Source organism: Marmota monax, unplaced genomic scaffold (assembly GCF_021218885.2).
Source record: "Marmota monax isolate L192 unplaced genomic scaffold, Marmota_monax_Labrador192_F-V1.1 WCK01_AAM20220418_F8-fsc00015, whole genome shotgun sequence".
Classification (NCBI taxonomy): Eukaryota; Metazoa; Chordata; class Mammalia; order Rodentia; family Sciuridae; genus Marmota; species Marmota monax.
The window spans coordinates 3,854,191-3,872,020 of record NW_026692194.1 but is presented as its reverse complement, the minus strand read 5'-3'; the positions used below and the strand labels follow the sequence as shown (position 1 = coordinate 3,872,020).

Genomic DNA, 17,830 nt, shown 5'->3' with positions numbered 1-17,830 from the left:
ACGCCTGACTCGCCGCCCCGCCGACAACTAGGAGAACGCGCCTCCTGCCTCGAAGCTCCGGGCAGTTCTCCGGTGCCAGCCCCTGGACCACGCGCCCTCCCACGACCCCGCTACCCGCGAAAAAGTGAACCCGAACCGGGACTGCCTAAGGCGAGGATGCGGTCGGCCAAAGCAGATCCGGTCTCCCATAGGCCAAGGCGATGTAAGGGGCGGGGTCTTTTCGTAGAAGCGGGCTGTGTATTGGTGGAGTCTCCACACTGAGGGCTCAGATTGGCTGCTCCGGCCTCCCGGCGTGGAAGGAGAGAGGGAGGGCCGAGGGGCGTGGCCGGTGCTCGGTCCCGCCCCAGCGTTCCGGGCGCCAGCGGGAGGGCCACGGTTGTTGCCTGGGATCCCGGGCTCGGGCTGCCGCATGGGACTGCGGGGCTGTCCAGGACGTGCGAAGGTTCGAGGTGCGGTGAGTAGGCAGTATCTGACGTACGTGTCGGGGTGCCGGGTGTTGGGAATAGCGTCCTGGGCAGCCCCGCGCTTGCGGTGCGGCTCCCTCCGCTCCGCGATCTCTCCTGGGCGGCCTGCGAGGCCCGGGGCCCTGCGGGCTGGAGGGCACAAAGGCTTCCTGGGGGTGGGGGCGCCTCGTGCCTTCGCCTCCATCTTGCATACCGAACCGGGCCGAGGTGAGGGGCGGGAGAAGGACTGAAGAACGGCTGGGAGCGGCAAGGGCCTGCGGAGGGAGCGCGTGTCCACACATCTGGCGGCCCCGCAGCTGCGCCGCGCGTCTGCCTCCACGCGGGGGAACCCTGCTTCTCGATCCGGGCGAACGCAGCCCAGGGTCATTCCCACTGGAAAGATCGAGACGAACGATTCTCTGCTCGCTTTCTGGATATTGATGCCGGGGCTAGGAAGAACGCTGTCCTATCGCTGTGACCGTAGCAGAGGAAGAAAAGCAAAATGACTCATTTTTTAACCCAGAAGAGCTATCCTTTCCAGCTGTCATCACTAGAATGGTTCCTAGCAGCCCAGGGGCGCTTGTCCAAAACCTATTCCAGACCCTTTATAATTACTAGGTTGTGTTCAGTGTATTGTTTGTAATAAAATGAGCGGAAACCTGCCAGAGCCAGGGCAGACTGGACTTCACTGTGTCCGAGGTGGCGAGGGCACAAGGGAGCTAGCTTTGGCATATACCCCATCAGCTCTCAGATCTGGGGTGTAAGGGATCTTGTTAAAGGGCACGACAAAGGGTTTTGTATCAGTTTGCTTTGGGATTGATTAAAAGAAATGCAAGTCACTATTTCTCACCTTGTTCCCTCCAGGCCCTTTCTTCAACATCTGGGTAAATTCTGTTCCACTCAGTACAGAAAAGAGCAAGGGACTCGGTTTCACCTCTTCTAGGAAGCTTTTTTTTAAAGTTCTTCCCCATTCTAAAACTGATGATCACTGCCCTCTTTTGGGCTGCTTTCAATAACCACTGTTTTTACACACCGCCCTGTGTTGTGTTTTCCCCAGCCCCTAGCCTGATGAAGGCACTCAGTGATGGAAGGAAGCCGGAAGAAAACAAAAAGCAGTAGTGGGGCCAAAAGTTGAAAAAACAGGAGCTTTTATACTTTTAACTTGTTGGGCCAATTAATTCTCACAGCTGAGCTTAGGCTAAGTCAAATCAGACTAAAACTCTGCTGAGTTAAAAACTCTGTAAATTAACTTCTCTGAGCCACAGTTTCCTCATTTGTGAAGTAGAGTTAGTAATAGTATCTATTCCGTGGGTTTTGAGGATTGAATAAAATACTGATAATAAAATGCCTAAGATAGTTCCTGGCACAAAGAAAATATTTAGTAGCTGTCAGCAGTTGTTAGGATAAAAATAAACAGATACTTGAACAGACTCACCAATACTAACTTTCTGTAGAGTACTTGACCCTTCAGACTCTTGCTTTTTAGTCTTTATATGATCCTTAATTTTAAAAAAGAAAAGAAAATCCCTTAAACCTTTCCTGATTCTCTTCCCATGGTGAAAAATATTCCATAGATTATCTGTTTATGTTTCTACAGTCTTACCACCTATTAGAGATTGGGTGCCAAATAACAGTTTGACCAAGTATCACAGTAGAATTTTATTTATTTTATTTTTTTTAGCATTTATTTTTTAATTGTAGATGGACACAATTTCTCTATTTTATTTTTTATGTGGTGCTGAGGATCGAACTCATTGCTTGCTAGGCAAGCGCTGTACCTCTGAGCCACAACCCCAGCTCTAAAAGAATTTTATTTTTATGATTATTGTTATTTTTTAGGTATGGGGGATTGAACCCAACAGGGCTTGACCACTGAACTATTTTGAGACAAGTTCTCACTAAGTTGCTGAGCCTGGTCTCCAGAGTTGAACCTGGTCTCCTGGTCTCTTCTGCCTCCAGAGTTGCTGGGATTGCAGGTGCACCACCATGTCTAGCCACTGTAGACTTTTAATGTGATGTGTTACTCAGATTGGTCATGTGGCAGAGGCATGAAATAGATGGTGCCTGATGTGACTGCCAAAAAATATTTAGGATGAGAGACAGAAAAGGTCTTTTTTTTTTATTTTTGAGACAGGATCTCACTAAATTCTGTAGGTCCTTGATAAATTGCTGAGGCTGGCATTGAACTTGCCATTTTTCTGCCTCAGCCACCTTAGCTGCTGGGATTATAAGAATGTGCCACCACCTCCAGCAAAAAAAAGTCTTTGGCAAAAGACAGAGTTTGTACAGGTGAACTTTGAGTGGCTTTTCTCCTTAGAACTAAATCTATTCTCATGAAGAAACTGCTTCCTGTCTTTAAATTTGTTTCTAGACATGTGAAAAGTAGAAGAAGTCTTCCTGTTGTCTTTGGACTGTTTGCTGACCTAGGGGTGCCACATGCAACCCATGGGGGTTACTACCTCTCTTCCAGGTTTTCCTGTACCTCATCTGTTGCAGGAAACAGACTGAAATGTGTATTTCCTTCCAACTGTAACCCCCCCTTGGCATGTCAGCTTCTCTTTAAATTATTTCATGTCTCCAAAACAAGTATCTTCGTTCCCTTTCTTACTTTCTTACTCACAGGAGAAATTCAAATACGTGATTATGTTTTTAGTATAGCCACAGTACTATTCTTTCTGGGAACATCCTTATAGCTGTGACATTTCATAATTAGCCATTAAAAAATTGCCACAAGATGTGAGCTTTTTCAAGTATCTTATTGCAGAAGCTTTCTGGACAAGGACCATAAATTTCTTATGTGTGCCTGGCATGTGTGCGCTTGCTTGCTCAGTGATCATAAAGCCATGGGACAAGACCATCCTACTTACCAGCCTGGTGTTTTCTGAAACATTAGTGTGCCTAGCAAGTCATTAGGAGATTCTGCTAAAATGCAGGTTCTGCTTCCAAGGCTATAGGAGAGACCTGAGTGTCTGTATTTCCAAAAAGCTCTTAGGGGATATGGATGCTGCTGGTCCTGGATCACATTTTTGAATAGTGAAGTACTAACCTAAGTATCTTTTTGCCTTTTTCTTGTGTTTAAAGATTGATTTGATTTTTGTAATTCTAGAATTGGGCAACATTTCCTTCCATAAAATAAAATAAGTGTTTCTTCTGTGCTTACCTTTTAGAAGGTTCTGTTGATGTGGTGTTAGTGCCGGTGGTGATGGTGGTGATTTGGTACTGAGGATCAAACCCAGGGCCTGGTGCATGCACCCTGTGAAGCATGCACCCTGCCATCAAGCTACACCCGCAACCCATCATATTTTATTTTCTTATGGTATTGGAATAAAATCTTATATTTAGGAATTTTTTCTCTTTATTCTGTTCTTAGCAAGTCCATTATCTTGTTAAGTGATTTGAGGAATCTGAGGTGCTTGTATTGTAACAAGATTTTTAATAAAAGCAATTGAGGCAGGTAGGTTGAAAGAAAAGAAGAAATCAAGGGTGAGATTAGCACAAAAGTGGTATGCCTCTACCCTGTACATTTTAGTTATATGGGACTGCTTTTCTAGCTCTGGCCTTCTTAGCAGCCAAAGCACAGAGGGAAGTTTTATAAGTTTTGCTAATACCTATAAAGTAAAAACGGGTTGCTCAGTAGAAGCAGCTCTTTCTGTTAGTGAGACCATAGAATTCTTCTTTCATGGGTTCTCCAAAGAGGACATTGTAGTGTACTAAGTAGCATTCTTCATAGTATCTTTTGAGAAAATTGGTAAGATTCTTATCAGTCTTTATGTGTGTAGCCTGATGGCCTCCCAGAAAACTGTCAGTATAGTAAACCCAGTGGCCTGTGAAATGCAGCCATGTGGAGCCAATACAGCTTCCTCTGACAGTAGGAGCAACTTGTGTTCCAGGAAAACTATTTTTCTGCTTGGCTCTTTGGTGGGAAAAATTAATTTGAACACATTTATTTCATATTTAGTCCTCAACATCCTTGTTCTTTGAACTTTGATGCGAAAACTCTACTGACTGGGGAGGAGGCCCAAGAACTTGGGATGATGGGAGGGGTGACTGGACTCAGCCATGTTCCTTGTAGATGTGGCAGTTGCATGTCTCTAAAGCCATTTACAGACCTTGGCTTTGCTGTGAGGTTGGCTGGTGGTTCTCGTACTAGTCAGTCAGCCAAGAGGTGAGTGGGTGAGAAAGCGAGGGGACTGTTAGCCTGGCTCATGCACTCCCCAGCATAATGATCTACAGGAACCCACTGTCTCCTCCCATAGCTGTGGGGACTCCTCCTGTTCTGTGGAACCAAAGCAGAACTTTAAGAAGCAGCCCAAGGGAGGAAGAGAAGAAGGATATCAATGCCTAAGCGTTCAGGAAAGGCCTTACTCTACCCTTCTGTAGCTTTGAGCCTGGTCTTCATTTTCACTGTGCTTTGATTTCACCTGCAGGGAAGGATTGGCTGGTGGTCCTGAGGACTGAGGGACTCCAGGCAGCCTTCTGCAGCCAGGGAAACAGCAGGTGAACAGCAGTTGCTCTGGGCCATTGGCCTGCAGTCACAGTTTTTCCCTGCACCAACCCTGCTCTGAGGTGGGCCTCAAAGTCACCTCTCGATGTCCCCTTTGTGGGCCACCCCAATATGTATCTTTTCCCACTTTCATGCAGCCACCTTGCCTGGATTGGCCTTTGCCTTGACATTCTTTTCTCCTATAAATCCAGTTCCCCCAGGAGTCTTGAACACAGTCACCTGCCCTGTGGGTCCTACCCTCCCACCTTTCCCCTTGCCTTGGTTCATACTTGTGGAGGAGGAGAAGCAGGCAGAGCCGCTTCATATGGCTCATTGGCCACATTCTGCCACTGTATTCATCTCTGTGTGCATTTATCTCTATGCCTATGACTCCTGTGAAAACAGATTTCACCCATAGGGCCTAGAACTGGTAAGGCTTACTCTGTGAAGCAGCACCTGGCCCCTGTGCCAGCAAAGGTGGCATCTGTAGACTCGGATGCAGGGACCAGGCCCCTGCCAGAACGGAACTTCCTGGACACAGTTGGGATAAAAGGGATTGTTATAAAGAGAATTCATGATGAAAGAATCTGTATGCTCCCTACTGGATCATTTTTCTATTTGAATGATTTAGTCAAGAGTGGACAGCCTCCATCCCCCTTTCCCATTCCTCTTTTCTCTGTCCCGGACAGGAATGAGTGGGAGCAAGCCTGGCAGCTGTGACAGGACTGCCTTTGAGTGATAAGCAGATAGCAGGAGGGTCAGGTGGCCAGGCTTGTAGAGTTAACGTTACCACATACGTGGTGCTAAGCATATTTTTACTGTAGGACAAGAGTAAGCCAAGCCTACCTCACTCCTAATTATATCTTGTAGATCATACAGCCTTTGTGGGTCCTGGAAACTATGGAGGATTTTAATAGCATAGTCCAGGTGGTCCCTAGAATATGCAAAGCTTATGTGGCCTGTCTCTTGGTTTGGACAGGGACCAAGCAGTTGTAGTTAGTGGGTTCAGACATTCTCAGGCAGTGATGTATTTCATTGCTCATTGTTTATATTCTTTTTTTTTTTTTTAATATTTTTTAGTTTTAGGTATACAATATCTTTATTTTACATTTATGTGGTGCTGAGGATTTACATTTATCAGTGCCTCGTGCATGCTAGGTGAGCACTCTACCACTGAGCCACAACCCCAGCCCCTCATTGTCTATGTTCTGATGCCTCCTTTCACTCAGTGCCATCTTCTGATGCTTCCCTACAAGGAAGGAGGCCAGCTAAGGAGGCCATCATAGGCCGCTGTAGTGCAGCAGCTAAAGCTGATGAGCCAGCATAGCAAGTGATGCTCTTCAGTGTGAACAGTCCTTTTGGCTGTTCTGAGAGGGACACACTGTCTCAAGAAGGAAGGTCCAAGCAGGCACCCCACCCTCAAGCAATAGTTACTACATCAGGGATTTTTCCCTCGTTATCTCTATCCCTGTCAATTTCTCCCTTTCTTTGTATTTAGTATCATTTCATGTAAGATTTGGAAGGCATAATTGCTTTTATTCTTTTCTTTCACATTTGTCTAATTCTCAGAAATTATGCAGTGTAGGGGAAGGACATGATTTATTAGGCAGATCAATAAAATAAGATTGTGAAGGGACTGCTTAACCACCTGTATTCTGGTTTTTTTTTAATATATATATTTTTAGCTGTAGTTGGACACAATACCTTTATTCTATTTATTTATTTATTTGTTTATTTATGTGGTGCTGAGGGTCAAACCCAGCACTTCGCATGTGCTAGGCAAGTGCTCTACCACTGAGCCACAACCCCAGCCCCCTGTATTCTGTCTTTTTGTAAGTATTGTTTCCATGAAAATTATTGGTTTTCAGACCTCCTTACTCGTTTAATGAAGGGCCTCTGGTCACGCTGGTAAACCTAGATTAGGTTTGTGTGTGCCCTTGTGAATTACTTAAGGGTGTCTCCTGAACAGCATAGAATAGTTACTGTAGTTCTCCACACTCCCTTCCCCAGGATAAGAATAATGAAGTCCAGATAAGACAACGCATCCTCAAAGCAAAATGTTTTCACTTGTCTTCCCTGACTTCATCTCACTCCAGCACTGACTCACACTCCTTAGTGAGGGGCATAGGGAACTCTGGCCATTGAGAGAGTTTTTAGGACTGGAGCAAGAAGGAGCAATCAGGGGTTGTGGGTTAGATTCGGCCTTCACCCTGATTTCTCCAGCTCGTGGGCTCAGCTTGTTCCCACAGTTGTGAAATCACAACTTACCCGCAAATGTCTTCATATGCAGTTTCTTAAAGAGCCACAAGGTGAGGATGTGGCTTCATGAAAATCCCTCTCAGCAGGACTTGGTCACTCTGTCCTTCCATCCGTCTTCTCCACCAGTCTTCTCCTTCTACTCTGTGCTTTTCTTCTGTCGCTGGTTCCCTGCTTGATCCATAAAGAGCTTGGGTTCTAGAGTCAGACAACCCTTGGACTTGACTCCCGAGCTGTGGTTTCCCCATCTGAAGTGAGCAGTGGGATGCCACACTGGCACATGCCCGTGGGAGTCTGGATTGTCAGCACCCAGAGGCTCCTGGCAACATGTGCAGGTCCTCTGCACCTCAGGATGCTGGCATGCGTGCAGATGATGTGCTGCTGTTCATCAGAGTATTATTTGTAGAAGCAAAGATTGGAAATAACCCAAATATCCATTAATATAAGCGACTGGTGATGAAAAAGAAAAAGGAAATCTGTGCATTGGTAAGGAACAGTTTCCAAGGTATTTTGTTTTAAAATAGCAGCTAAAATAGATAATCATGTTTGTGTACACATTGGGATGCAGGAGTCATCCATAAAAACTACTAAGGCTGCTTACCTGTGTTTGTGGGAGTATCTGGTGGTAAACATTTTGATTTATATGAAAGGTTGACTGCTGTTTCTCCTGTGTGACTCCTTTGTTCCTTCCTTGTAAGGTGACCTGTTAACACTGATTCTGTCAGTGCCCCCATGACACTATTATTAATAGTTGATGCTTAGTGCATGTGCTGTGCCAGCCACTGTTTGAAATGTTCTGCATGCACTGGCTCATTTATTGGAGGAACAGGGGACATGGACAGAGGGAGACTTTCACATCTGTCGTGCATTTTGTATTTGAGCTATATATTACCTGTCCAAAACTTGTTTTTCTGATTAACTCCTGCCCTATCTGGTGCTTGCGAGAATTAAATGAGCATGCTGGTAAAGTGCATGCTCTTCTGAAGGGTCACCCCTAAAGCAGGGTGGAGCCTCATGTGCCTAGGAAGGACACAGTGAGGACTCTAGTATTCTGGGATAGAGTGGTCTCAGGTGTATGTGGTTCTCTCCCTGGTTGTGTTTCCTGACATGTGTGCCAAGTGTGAGGAGCATGCAGCTGCGGCCTCCTCCCCCTTGGCAGCCTCCCCTGCTGCCAGCAGCGCCTGTTCTTTCATGCTTTGCCTCCAGTCTCTGAGGAAACAAGGCTATTTCTGTCCACATTTGAGCTTTGGGGTTGGCCTGAGTCACTGCAGGTGGCTGCCGACATCCTGGGCATTCATAGTTGCCTTACCTCCTCCCAAGCCCTCCCAGAGCTGCTCTTCTGTCAGCTCTTTAGCCCAGCACCATCCTGCCCTAGCAGCAGCCCTGGCTGACCAGCTCAGGCCCAGGCTTGTCCTAGATCTCTTCCCATTTGCAGGTCCATCTCAAATTCTTTTCCTCTTCTCTGAGTGCCCACCTTGTGTTCTTCTGCCTACCTGGCTCTCCCTCTCACATGGACTAACTCCAGTCCCACCATTACCCACCTGGTTTCCACAGCTTCCCTCAGCCATCAACATCAGCATAAGCTCAGGCTAGCGACAGGCACAGTGAGTACACACCTGTAATCCCAGTGATTTGGGAGGCTGAGGCAGAAGGACAACAAGTTTGAGGCCAGTCTCAGCAACTTAGCAAGACCTTTAGTATCTTAGCCAGTCCTGATCTAAAAATAAAAAGGTCTGAAGATATAGCTCAGTGGTAAAGTGCTGGATTTAATCCCTAGTAACAATGACCAAAAAAAAAAAAAAAAAAGGCCAGGTTAGATCCATTGACAATTAAAAAAATAAAAATAATTTTTTAAAAGCCAGGTTAGCCTGAAAAGGTTACTGATCTCTCCTTTAGGTCTCTGACGACCATCCTTAGAATGAGAGGCCCAGCCTCATCCACAGCCTTGGCATATGGTTCTATGTGCTGAGAGGGCCCTGCCTCCTCTGCCAGGCAAAGCCAAGTCCCATAAGAAGTATCCTTTCTTGGGCCCAGTGGGAGGCATGGCATACCCTGACTTGCTATTCGCCAGGGTAGAAGGGATAGAGATAGGCCCAATCACCTGCCAACGGGCAGACAGGCTGTTGTGACACAGAACCACTGTAGGCTGTGCCCAAAGAGGGCCCAGCTGGGCCTCTGGTTCAGTGGGGTTGGGTCAGAGGGACTGTATGAAAAGGTGACATAGGCAGGACCCTAACCTTGACTCTGACTGGGACTTGAGAAGCTGAGCGCTGAGGCACTATTTCCCCCAGACTCCCTATTGAACCTTATCTGACCCTCTTCTTCCACAGTCATTAGGTGAAGTGTGTTTTCTTTCATTGCTGTGAGTTTGGTGCTCAGCAAGAGGGCCTGGGGCAGCTGCCCCCTCTATCCTGTCCATTGTGTAAGATGTCAGGAACTGCATGGGGGCAAACCAAGCAGTGACAAAAACAGCCTAAGGAAATAAAAACCTTTGATCTTTGTTCTTCAAGTTGCAGAACTGAAGAAACACCTAGTGATTAGGATCAGGATTGTGTCTTTTGGCCACAAACCTCCACCTGTCAGAAGGCCTACCATCCTCCATCTCCTATATAAGTTGCCCCTAACTCAGCCTCACAGGAGTGTGACACTTTAGGACAGAAGGGTCCTAGCTAGCTCACCACCATAGAGTTCCTTCTCTGCCACCGCCCTGCTCCTCCACTAGGCCCGTGCTTTGTACTGCAGGCCCAACAAGCCTTTTGCACCTTAACACCTGTACTGACCCTGCTGGGGACAGAATCAGCTACCATAAAAACAGAGGACAAAATGTGTCCCCTCTGAAAGTTCTGAAGCCGGGGAAAACCTGGACCTTAGCACTCCCTGTGGACATGGTCGCTGTTTCTTTTTCCTTTTGGCCAAAATCTTTGTCTTAAACATTAAAAACCAAGGTTTCCAGGGCTGGGGTTGTAGCTCAGCAGTAGAATACTCACCTAGCATGTGCGAGGCCCTGGATTCGATCCTCATCACCACATAAAAATAAATAAATAAAGGTATTGTGTTCAACTACAACTAAAACTTAAAATTTTAAAAATTTCTAAATTTTAAATTAAAGAAAAAGAAATTGGGGTTGAGTTGTGTCTTAGTGGTTCGGCACTTGCCTGGCATGTGTGAGGCCCTGGGTTTGATCCTCAGCACTGCATATAAATAAAACAAAAGATCCATTTACAACTAAAAAATATTTTTAAAAAACAAAAGAACAACAAAAAACAAGGTTTCTTGAACACAGATTAAAAAAAAAAAAAACAGAAAAAAATCTTGTTTTTTTTCTCCTGTTCTGTAGGGAGTGGAAGGCTTCAGGGGAGCCCTGACCTAGGGACAGCTTGATGGCCCTGGGTGAAGAAAAGGCAGAGCTGGAAGTATCTGCAGATGCAAAGGCCCAGTCCTGTGGGAGATGGAGCCGTGGGGAGCAAAAGGTGGATGTGCCCGGGTCCATGAACCAGGAGCAGCCCCAATGCCTAGAGGCTGAAGGAGGGCCGGCCTCTCCTGTGTGGGGGGCGGAGGGGCTACCTACCCCTGCCGGCACCTGCAGAGCTTATCTGCCACAGGCCAACGCTGCCAGCAGAGCAGCTGTTAGGTCTAGGCCTGCCCCCAGTGACCTGCTTCCTCCTGCCAGCGTGGGAACTGGAGACCTCTTGCACTCTGTGGAAAGCCAGGTAGGTAGGAAGGCAAGCAGGACTGTGGGTTGACACAGTGCTATCCTTTGGGGGTGTGGACATTTCCTCACTGGCTGACATCCTTTCCCTGCCATGGTGCAGGTTGGAGGGTTGGAGGAGCCTGGGAATGAGGATTTCTGACTCAAACTCACTTGGAGAGGTAGGCCTCCAGGCCAGGAGGGCACTCTGTCCATGATATCTCCTGTTCCTCAAAAGCATAACTGTTGACTTTGAGGACTGGTATGGCCAAGAGCCTGCTGCCCAGGGGGCTAGACCAGGGAACCTTTGACAACTGGAGCCCTATTGTGTTTCTTCTGAGTTGGTGATTTGAAAGATTCAAGAGGATCCTGGGGACATTTTGGGCTTCTGAGGGCCCTGAGACTTGAATTCCCTTGTCCACCATGCGACCAGTGCACTGGTTTCATTAATGAGGTTCTTGGCATAAAAGTTAGCTAGCGAGATCAAAATAAAACGTACAGACTCAGCTACCTTTTTCTATGACCAGGTCCGAGACGGCTCCCCTCTCTGGTTCCCACCTCGAACCACCCGGTAGGGCAGCAAGGATTACTCAGGGCTAGCAGGAGAGAAAGAGAGGGAGCACGCCAGGGAGTAGCCTTTTATTGGGGAACAAGAAATTCAGGGGAGAATTCCATCCAATGAAGGTTGAGGGGGGCCACACACCAAAGTCAGGGTCAGTGATTGGCCCCCGGGGTCAGTGGTCAGTCACACCCCCACACGGACAGGCTCTCTCATCAGGAGAGGGCCGGGAAAGCTCCGACACAGATTAGCCAGAGCGCCTCAGACCCAAACCAGGAGTTGTCCAGTCACGTGTGAGAATGGCTCTCCACACCCTTGGGACCAGGAGACCTGTCAGAGCCCCTGTGGAGGACAGCACTGTCTATGGCTAAGGAGAATTTCTTGAGCATCTGACTGCAAGGGACCCAGTGAGGGAATCCTACTAGGTTCTGAGAATGTGGCCACGTCACTGCATCTTTCAAGGCCTTTTTATAATTGGAGGGTGACCCTAATGATCTGTCCCTTCCAGTTCAGACATTCTATATTCTGCTTGCCAAACCTTTCCTGGGAATGGCTTTGGGTTTGTTTGGTTTTTTTTTTTTTTTATTATTGTGGTGCTGGGAATTGAACCCAGGGCCTTATACTTGGGAGGCAAGACTCGCCCAACTGAGCTATATCCCCAACCCGCTTTGATGTTCTTGGTGTCATTGTGACCTTGGCTGCTGCTTGCTTCCCCATGGGCCCCATCCTGTGGGGAGACTCTTGAGTGTGACTAGGAGCAAGGGGCTGGGACACACAGGCACCTGAGCTGATGTGGTGGGGCTGGTGGTAAGTCAGCCAGCACAGAATTGGGCACTTCACTGAGTGAGTTTGCTTATCGAGGTAGTACCTGGGCTCTTCCCAAGTGCTTTGCTCCAAGAGTTCAGTGACCCTTTCTTCTTGAAGGGGCAGTGCTGTTACCCTCCCCACTCTACACACCAGCAAAGTGAGGCTCAATCTTAGCTCTGGAAGGTGGCGGAGCTTAGGAGTTGACTGGTTCAGGTCTGGGTTCCAAAGCCCATCCCTTAACAGTTGTGCTGTCCTGCCTCTGTGGGGGCTGAGTTTTTCACTGAGCTGATTAAAAATTCCAAAAAAAAAATAATAATAATAATAATGATAATCAAAAAAAAAAAATTCAAAGTGAAGAGGCTGAGGTGAGGGACTATGTTGCTAGAGTTCACCTACCACTGGGGAGCAAGCTGAGCAGGATGCAGCCTGGTGGGGCCTGCTGGGTTTGGATCTCCTGTCAGCCACATAATGATCAAAGGTAGCCCACCTAGGACTTGCTTCTCAAAGAATGGGCAGTGCTCTCTAGCTGCAGCATGACAGAGCTGGGTTTTGCTTGCTCACAAACTGGCCATCCATGGAGGAAGAACTTCTGAAAGGACTGGGGACAGGGATCTCTGCTGTGGGGGACTGCTGGGGCAGCCTGAATCACTCTGCTTCTTGCCTTAGGCCACAGACTTTTACATTTTGATATTTTCCCTCCCTGCGTTGTCGTGGGAAAAGAAATTGGGTTTGATTATTTTCACCCGAGTGCTTCTTTGTCCTTTACTGTTGCAGATGGAGGAGACCAAGCCTTCTACCTCCCAGGAGCTACCTCAGAGTGTTGACATGCCCAGAACTACAGCTCTTTGCTCAGGACATGAGGCTGATACTGAAGATGACCCTTCCCCAGTTGGTTCCCCCTGGGTGCTCAGCCAACAGCCTCAAATCTCACGTTTCCCTTTCCCATCACCGTGGAAGTCTGTCATAAGCCCAGGGGCTGCTGCTCCTCAACTATCCAGCTGCAGTGTCTCTGCCTCCTCCTCAGGCAGCAGTCTCCAGAATCAGCAAGAGAAGGTGGAAACCCAGAATGGCTCCCTTACCAAGATCCCCTCCTCCCTGGAGCTGGCTGTCCCTCAGAATCCCCCTTCTCTGGTGGGGTCAGGGCCTCAGCTCCAGTGGTCATCACAGTCTGCAGCTTCTGGGTATGATGCTGCTGGCTTGGGCCGGAGGCACCTCTCCTTCCAGGCTGAGTACTGGGCCTGTGTGCTTCCAGATTCCTTGCCTCCTTCCCCTGATCGCCACTCCCCGCTCTGGAACCCAAATAGAGAGTACGAAGACCTGCTGGACTATACTTACCCCCTGAGGCCTGGGCCTCAGCTCCCAAAGCAACTTGATAGCCATGTGCCAGCTGACCCTGTCCTGCAGGACTCAGGTATAGACCTGGATAGCTTCTCTGTCTCTCCAGCAAGTACTCTAAAATCACCCACTAATGTCTCCCCCAACTGCCCACCAGCACAGGCCCCTACCTTGCCATTTTCTGGGCCCAGAGAGCCAAGCCTTAAGCAGTGGCCCTCTGAAGTGTCCCAGAAGCAGTGCAGCATGAGCCTGGCATCTTGGAGCCAACTTGCATCCACCCCTAAAGTCCCAGGAAGTAGAGATGCCTCTTGGGAGAGCAGAGAGACAGCCCTGAGGGGCGTGAAGAATCGGCTTCCTGTGGGTGAACACCTCGAGGTGGGCGGTTCTCCACAGCTGAGGACAAGGGACAGAAGGTGTCCTTCACCCAGGCCAGAGAGAGAGAAGAGGGCCTGCCACAGTGTCCGGCGCCCTGCCTACATGGAGTCTAGATGGAAATCAGAAGAAGAGGTGGAGAATGATGACGAGTTTCTTGCCCTGCCCACTCGGCTGACACAGGTTTCTAGTTTGGTTTCCTATCTAGATGCCATTCCCACCTTGGTGAGCCTGCCCTCTGGAGTCACTGAGGGACAGAGTTCCCTGGAAGTTTCAGACACTGATGGGCCAGCTTCCCTTCCATCGGACTCCAGCCAGAGCCAGCTTCCTTCTGGCACTATTGTCCAAGGACCTGGATGCCCCAAGGGACAGAACCACTGCTGCCTGCACAACTTTGTCCAGGCCCGAGACTCGGCAGGGGAAGGCAATCTGGTGAGCAGCCGGATGCTTGGGGTCTCCTCTAGACTGCTGAAAACACACCCCTCCTTGCCAGCTTTGTTGGACAGGTGGCCATTCTCAGACCCAGATGCTGAAAGGCAGGATCCCAGAAAAGAGCAGAGGAAAGCCTCCCTGGTGCAGTGTGTGCAGGTAAGGACCTGGGGCAGGGCGGGGACGGAGGGTTTCTTGTCTTCTTCCCCAGTCCACAGACTTCACAATAAAACTTGCTGACAATGACTGGTACTTTTCACGTTCCCGGCACTGTGCTGCACCTTATTTAGTTCTTACAATTCCTGGGGCTGGGGTTGTGGCTCAGCGGTAGAGCGCTCGCCTAGCACATGCGAGCCACTGGGTTCAATCCTCAGCACCACATAAAAATAAATAAATAAAATAAAGGTATTGTGTCTAACCACAACTAAAAAAAAAAAATTTTTTTGTGTGTGTGTTTCGAAAAAATTCTTGGGCTGAGGCTGTAGCTCAGTGGTAGAGCGCTTGCCTCGCATGTGGGAGGCACTGAGTTCTATCCTCAGAACCACATAAAAATAAATAAAGATACTGTGTGTTCATCTACAACTAAAAAATATTTTTAAAAAAACTCTTACCCCATAAGTACTGTTATCATTTTGGTGTTTGGAGAAGAAGGCAGAGTGTGTAGGACTAATGCCAGGAATCAGACCCAGGTGGACCCTGCAGATCCTGACTCCAAACCACTAGCCCTGGCTGCTTTTCCTCTCAGGTATCCTGCACAAAGGGTTCCTGTGCAGGTGCCCTTAGGAAACCCTGGGCTTTACAAAGGTAGCAGCTCTCTCAACTGCAGGACTTCTCAGCGCTTCCTCTGCCACAGTGGTGTACTCCACAAAGTAAGGGGTGTTAGATGTCCCATGTCCTAGACTTCTCGGCCACTGAACCTTTCATTGGCTGCCTGTTAGAATCTGAAGATGTGGGGCTGGAGATGGAGCTGAGTTGGTAGAGTACTTGCCTTGCATGCTCAAGGCCCTGGGTTCAATCCCCAGTACCACACACACACACAAAAAAAAAACTGAAGATGTGATCAATACCGGATGGAATAGATTGCTAATGGTCAGGCAGATCTGGACTGTAAATCATGGCATTGCTGCCTCTGGGATTTTGGCTCAGTCCCTTGAGTTTGCTTTTTTGGGAAATGTGGAGCCCTGCCTCTTTGGGATATTGTGTGGATTAAATTAAATAATTCACATCAGGACTTTGTGCAGTTACCGACACCCGGGAAAGGTTCAGGAATGTTCCTTTCCCCACTCCCTGGGCATCCCTCTGCCCTCCTTCCCCACCAGGTGGCAGAAGGATGCTTGCCTGCAGCGTGGCCCTCGGCCTGTGAGCCCATGCTACCCACATGTCCTAGCACTCGTGGAGGGTTTTAACCTGCCTGAAGTCACATGTGTTATTTTCTTTGTCCTGGGTAGCAGGTAGGACCAAGGTTATTGGACATGTTATCTTTTGTGGTAAAAGATGGAGATAGCATGAGGTAAAAGTTGTTTTCAGCAATGGGTTCACGTTGGTCAAGATTTGTTCCCTTAGAAACGGTTTGATAGTAATGGTGCTATCCCAAGAATTGGTTTCCAGGACAGACCTGCTCTTCTCGGCTGTCCAATCCATTGCCTTTACAGTTCACTCCCATTGCAGGGGCTGGCTTTTCTTAGTCTCTCATTTGGTGTCACATCTGACTAAAGGGAGACAGAATCAAGAGGGGCTTCTCATTGCTCTGGCAGAGGAAGGTCTGGCATCATGGGATGGGAACAGGCAGGGGACGGAGAGAGAGGAGCCTGAAGGAAAGCTCTGAGAGGTGCACACCATTCCCAGAGCCATCCTGATATTTTTAGCCTTTTGATTACAAATAGGAGTTCAGTCACTAATACCGTGTGTTCATTTATTTGTCTCTGCAGGCGTTTTGCTGTCAGCTGGAAGAGCTGATCCGCTGGCTATATGATGTCTCAGATGTCATTAACCTTGGGTCTCCATCCAGGTCTAGTCTTACAGGTCTCAAGTCTTCCCTGCAGCTTTACCGGGTAATGTGTGGTCCTGGCTTCTGGCCTTTTTACTTTCTAAGAGTGATTGCAAAAGCACTTAATCACAAAATAAAGTCTCAAATAACTGATGCCTAATATGTTGTAGCTCAATTATAGCTGAAACTAATCAGAGGGGCTTTTCAAATTCTAAGTGTAAAACTTTGTAAAATGAGCTGGACTGTAATCCCAGCAGCTCCGGAGGCTGAGGCAGGAGGATCTGCTGCTTTAGCAGCAGCGAGGGACTAAGCAATTCACATTCTCTAAATAAAATTCAAAAAAGGGCTGGGGATGTGGCTCAGTGGTCAAATGTCCCTGAGATCAATCCCCAGTACAAAAAAAAAAAAAAAAAAAAAAAAAAACTTTTTAAAATAAATGAATTGATTCCCAGGCCAAATAGAATTAAGAAAATATACACTGTAAATACTTCAGGGTGTTCTGCATTATAATTTTCCAAATATCTCAGGGTTTATAATTATTGGCCTGCACTGTTACAGAGCCACCAATCACGGATGACTGTTGAAATTAAGATTTTTCACTTGCATTAGCTGCATTCCCAGTGCTGGTGGCTACCACTCCAAACAGTACAGATACAGAACATTCCATCTCAGAAGTTCTGATGGGCTTTATTATTTTTAAGTATCTGAGTTGAAATTTTCCTGACTTCAGAATGTTAACAGGGCATTCAGATAAAGCAGATTTAAACAAAAATCTGATATCAGTTTGCTTCTGTGTGTCTTTGGGCTTGGGTTTGGCTTTTTTTGGGGGGGAGGTTACCTCCTTTTCATTAAGATTCCATTCTTTTAAAAATACCTCTTTGTGAGATCCAGTTAACTTGATCCTAGGGTAAGCATATTGAATGGGATTAAGCATATTGAAATTATGTAATTTTTATCCTGAAGCCAGGGAGAAAAGACTTTACTGCTAATCAGGCTCCACTAAAACTCAGGGGGAAGGTTGGTGAGGGAAAAGCAGGTTTTATTCTAAACCAGTTTTGAGTAGGATAAAGAAGATGAGGGTAGAGAAGACCTTTCTGTCTCAAAGACCATCTTTGGGGGGCTGGGGTTGTGGCTCAGTGGTATTGTGCTCACCCAGCATGCATGAGGCACTGGGTTCCATCCTCACCAGCACATAAATGTAAAATAAAGATATTGTGTCCACCTAAAACTAAAAAATAAATATTCAAAAAAAAAAAAAGACCATCTTTGGAGAATGGAAAGCTTTTATGAGAGGGGAAAGGGATACAGTAGGACAAAGGTCAGAGATTTCGGGATTTCCCCCTCTTCTAAACAACCTGGCCTTTCTTATCTGAGTCACTGTTACATCAAAGGGAACCTCTACCTCCTGGGGCCAGCATCTCCATCTTTTTAGACAAACCTATTACCTTTTTAACTGAGGGAGGGAGAGGGA

At 47.5% G+C, this 17,830-nt stretch overlaps 1 protein-coding gene across 3 annotated transcripts in view; it reads left to right on the top strand.

The window, feature by feature from the left end:
• Window positions 1-332: 332 nt before the first annotated feature.
• Window positions 333-17,830, top strand: part of Cep68 (centrosomal protein 68) — a 29,685-nt gene continuing 12,187 nt past the window's right edge. The window contains exons 1-4 of one of the 3 annotated variants that reach the window (XM_046422824.2): window positions 333-454; window positions 10,520-10,892; window positions 13,011-14,531; window positions 16,301-16,423. In XM_046422824.2, the coding sequence (XP_046278780.1) occupies window positions 10,563-10,892; window positions 13,011-14,531; window positions 16,301-16,423 (1,974 nt within the window). In that variant the 5' untranslated portion in view covers window positions 333-454; window positions 10,520-10,562. Of the gene's footprint in view, window positions 475-10,519; window positions 10,893-13,010; window positions 14,532-16,300; window positions 16,424-17,830 lie in introns of all 3 variants that reach the window. The other 2 variants (XM_046422831.2, XM_058572658.1) reach the window with 2 other exon arrangements.